Consider the following 4,538-nt stretch of genomic DNA (forward strand, 5'->3'; position numbering starts at 1 on the left):
ACCGACCGACCGACCGACCAACCAGTCATCCAAGGGGCATATGGGAGACATTACAAACTAATTATATCAATAGAATAAAATCCAGGATTTCAGAAGCTTTTTTTCTCTTTTTTTCAGTCGTTCAGAACTTTCTCCCTTCATGTAAAGATGCACGCGAGCAAAACGCTTTTATTTTGAAACTGTGATCACCAAACCTCACATCATGTAACCCTCTGTGGCTTCGTCCTCTCTCTCTCTCTCTCTCTCTCTTTGCTAATGGTAAACACAGAACACGTGAGCGATGGAGAGTGAGCGGCAACGCCGTTTGTTGCCGTTGGCACTTGCTTTATTGTTATATATTGCTTTTCTGTGTCAATGGCAGCACATTTTAAGGTGTGTGAAGAGCTGGACTCCACCACATCAGCAGGGTCGGCAGCGACTTTCCCCCCAGGATTTCGTGGAGCTGGTCACACCCGGACAGTATGTCCTTCTCCGACCCATCACTCCCTTTTCTTTGCAGTTCGTCATGGATTTTAAAGGGGAAGTATTCTGCTTCTTTCACTGTGTGAGGAGTTTATCGTAGTGTGTGTTGCCGTGGCCTGCTTCCTCCCTGTCTTGCTACACCACATTTTGTGAAACTGAAAATGAAGCTGAAACAGTCGAGTTGGGTCGGCGTATCCTGAAATAAGCGGATTTAACTCCTTATGACTGTGTCCCTACCGTGTGTGTGTGTGTGTGTGTGTGTGTGTGTGTGAGTGGACGGAAACTCCCAACAAGGATGAATTTGGGGCGAAGAAACTTAAACATGTTTTTGGGCTTCTGAGACCGACATGACGGGACTGAGAAGTAGCATCATACGTCCCCTTTAATGAAGTCCGCTCTCAAATTTTTTTTACTTTTGTTCGGCACTGTTCTGTGGAGCGATTAAAGCCCACTCCTCTCAGCAGCTTACTGAAAGTGTCGTACACGGCCCTGTTCCAGGTTCTGGACACTGCTCTGCAGTCCACACGGGCTCTACAGCAGGGTTCCTGAACTCCCCTCAGTCCCCTGGACCTCCGGAGCCCTGACTCCCTGCAGGACTCACCAGGCCGCCGGCTCAGACTCCCTCACCTGGGAAAACAGTGACGAGAAGACGACCTCCAGACACTGAGCAAATAGTTTTTATTACAAAACTCTTCATCTCAGACTCAAACCGGTTCCGTCCTGATCCCATCCGATCGGATCGCCGGTCTTCAGTCAGAGAAATCAGCATGGAGGCGTGGAACCCTCCACCCTGAAGGAGACGCTTCAGGCAGAAAAGGCACACCTCCCTGTGCGTGTGTGTGTGTGTGTGTGTGTGTAATAACACTGTGTGTCTGCGTTTAGTTTTTTGTGCAAAATATGGCAAAATGTGTGTGTATGTGTGTGTGTCGATGTGTGAGTCTGCCTGTGATGGGGAGCATCAGGATTTGCCCTCAGCCTTGACTCACAGGCTCAGGAGAGCTAATCCATCTCAGCCTGTGAGTCGAACTGAGGGGCTTAAAACCCACCAGATGGAAAAAAAGAGAAATAAAGAAAAAAGGCTAAAATATTCAAACAATGAACAAAAGAAAAAAAAAAAAAACTTCAAAACGAAAAGGAAAAAACAAGAAAAAGGACAGAGAGACTAAAAAACAAAAAAAGGTAGAGAAAAGAAAATAATCGAAAACAGCTCCTCCCCGACACACACACCTCTACTCACAACTCACACACAAACTGTATTACACACACACACACACACACACTGCTGCCGCTGGCTTCCCAGGAGGGGTTCTGTGTTTGAGCGTCTTCCTGAATGAGCGAGTCCCTGTGGGTCCCTGTGGGCGCCGGGCGGCGCTCCCGTGGAGGCGGAGCCTCAGAACCTCTTCATCTGCCGGCGCTCCTGCCTCCTCTGCTTCTTCTCGTTCACCTCCTCCGCCGCCGCCGGGCTCTCCGCCGTGAACCAGGGACCCAGGAAGTTCACCCAGAGGAGGTGCAGCGCCCGGGCGGGGGCCTGGAGCGAGCACACACACACACACACACACACACACACACAGTGAGACGCGGCGCTCCGTCAGGTGGGGCGGGGCGGCAGGCGGAGCCTCACCAGCAGCCACAGGTACCAGAAGTAGCAGGAGGCGACGCTCAGAACCTGAACGATGGCCGTCAGCAGGATGACGTCCTTCAGGTGTCTGGAAGACAGGAGGAGGTCTGAGTCAGGGTCTGGGGGGAGGTGGGGGGTCTGGGAGGTGGAGGGTCTGGGAGGAGGATCTGGGAGGAGGTGGAGGGTCTGGGAGGAGGATCTGGGAGGAGGTGGAGGTGGAGGGTCTGGGTGGAGGTGGAGGTCTGGGGGGAGGTGGAGGGTCTGGGGGGAGGTGGAGGGTCTGGGGGGAGTATCTAGATGGAAAATCTGTTTGGAGGTGGAGGATCTGGGTGGAGGTGGAGGATTAAAGAGCAGAGAAGCAAAAACTGAAAAATAAATTACAAAAAAAAGGCTAAATGGTAAAAAAAAATGTGTGTGTGTGTGTGAGAGAGAGAGAGAGAGAGAGAGAGAGAGAGAGAGAGAGAGAGAGAGAGAGAGAGAGAGAGAGAGAGAGAGCTCCCTCTGGTGGTTCATGGAGGAAAACACGTGTTTCTAAAATGAAGAGTGGAAATATCTGAACCAGATCCTGGTCCTGGAGGATTAATGTCTCTGACTACAAACCAGCCATAGAACCAGAACCACAACAGAACCAGAACCAGACCCACTGTGCTGACCCCACTGCAGACCCAGACCCAGACCCAGACCCGGACTCGGACTCGGACTCACTCGGCCATGCCCTGCTCCATGTTCAGGTCGATGCCGCCGTCCAGCAGGCCGCCGTCCTCGCCGTACGCCGGCCGGGCCATGGCCGACATGGAGCGGTAGCTCCCCACGTAGACCGCCAGGGCGAAGACCAGGAGCAGCTGCAGGGACACGGCGGGGCCAGAACCAGGTCCTTCAGACCCCAGAACCACGGGGAACCACGGGGAGGACATGTGAGGAGACTCACCCAGGTCCAGAAGGTGGAGGAGCCGTAGAACACCAGCAGGTTGACCGCAGCATAGATGGCCTGCGGGGGGGAGGGGGGGTTAGCGGGACCGTTTCCATGGAGACAGAACTCTGACTGTCTGCTTCTCTCACGTTAGCTCCCAGGATCACCCGGGTGTAGAACTTCAGCGTGGCCTCGTTCTCCTCCAGGATCTGCTTCTTCCCCTTAGTGCCCACCTTACCTTTAGGCTGCAGCGCACACACACACACACACACACATACACACACACACACACACACACACACACACACACACACACACACACACAGAAATACAAAGTACCTGAATACAACCTGAGCAAATCGAGTACAGAGTAACGGAGGACAGGCTGTCAGGACCATTTCCGTTACTCGTTACTTCTCAGTTCATTGTATTTGAGAACTTTTGAATCAGAGTAACGTCAGTAGTACTCGAGTACAGAATGTAAGTACTGTGACAGTCTCAGCCGGTCCATGTGGAGTCTGTGTCAGCTGTCAGCAGCCGGTGTGTGTGTGTGTGTGTGTGTGTGTGTGTGTGTGTGTGTGTGTGTGTGTGTGTGTGTGTGTGTGTGTGTGTGTGTGTCGGCCTCTCACCGCCATGAGCTCCGCGTTCCGCCGCCGCTGCTGCCGCTCTCTGCCGCCGCGTCTCCTCTCACATCCGCTCGGTTCGGCTCGGTTCCGGCCCGGAAACACGCCTCTCCCGGGGAGCGGCTGCTCGGGGATTTACTGCCGCGTCCTCGCGCCGCGCCGCTCCGCTCCGCTCGGCTCGGTTCGGCGCCACTCGGCTCGGTTCGGCTCGGAACTCCGGTTCTTAGCAACACATCAGCACTACAGGCTGCGGGCACTTCCGGCGCGTCCCTGTGTCGTCATCATAGCGTTCCTGCTGCCAGTGACGTAGTGGAGTAAGCGCGCCATCTGCTGGTGAGGTTCAGCAATAACGCCCGTCAAGAATAGAATAGAATAGAATAGAATAGATTAGAATAGAATAGAATAGAATGTGTTTATTGTGTGTTTACGGGGCGGCTGTGGATCAGTGGGGGGACCAGTCGTCTGACAATCTGGAGGTTGTTAGTTCGATTCCTATCTCCCCCTGTCTGCATGGCGAAGTGTCCTTGGGCAAGACCCTGAACCCCGACTTGCCCCCGGTGGATGGACTGAGCGCCTTGCATGGCAGCCGCCTCCACCGGTGTGTGAATGTGAGTGTGAATGGGTAGATGTGATAATGCAGAGTGAAGTGCTTTGGGCTCTGCTAATGCAGATGTAAAACCATTTATTGTCATCATTAAATAAAAAAAAACAAGTCTTTGGTGTGAACAAAAAGATTTAAAGGAAAGAAATAATAAAAGCAACAAATAATCTAAATATATACACAAGGAGCAACAAAAATACAGAAATAGGAGGGGGCATGGGAATATCAAAGTAAAAATATACAGATGTGCCGATGTACAGCAGAGAGTCCGGCAGCAGCGACAGGACAACAGTATATGTGCATGTATTTTGGACAGAGAAATAT

The 4,538-nt window shown here is 52.4% G+C and overlaps 1 protein-coding gene across 1 annotated transcript; it reads right to left on the bottom strand.

The window, feature by feature from the left end:
* Window positions 1–1,129: 1,129 nt before the first annotated feature.
* Window positions 1,130–3,871, bottom strand: tmem208 (transmembrane protein 208). Its single transcript, XM_030114128.1, has 6 exons — window positions 3,620–3,871; window positions 3,140–3,235; window positions 3,009–3,068; window positions 2,786–2,922; window positions 2,084–2,168; window positions 1,130–1,990 (listed from the first exon to the last, which is right to left on the bottom strand). The coding sequence occupies exons 1-6, from the start codon at window positions 3,623–3,625 to the stop codon at window positions 1,853–1,855; spliced, it is 522 nt and encodes a 173-aa protein (XP_029969988.1). The 5' UTR covers window positions 3,626–3,871; the 3' UTR covers window positions 1,130–1,852.
* Window positions 3,872–4,538: the final 667 nt, after the last annotated feature.

This window comes from Salarias fasciatus, chromosome 1 (assembly GCF_902148845.1).
Source record: "Salarias fasciatus chromosome 1, fSalaFa1.1, whole genome shotgun sequence".
Taxonomy (NCBI): Eukaryota; Metazoa; Chordata; class Actinopteri; order Blenniiformes; family Blenniidae; genus Salarias; species Salarias fasciatus.

Bases quoted from the DNA above. Each gene is read 5' to 3' on its own strand.
- tmem208 (XM_030114128.1), bottom strand. The intron at 3,069-3,139 runs GTGAGAGAAGCA...TCCCCCCCGCAG, and splicing joins GGGTGATCCTGGGAGCTAAC to GCCATCTATGCTGCGGTCAA. The intron at 2,169-2,785 runs GTGAGTCCGAGT...CCTGTCTTCCAG, and splicing joins ATGGAGCAGGGCATGGCCGA to ACACCTGAAGGACGTCATCC.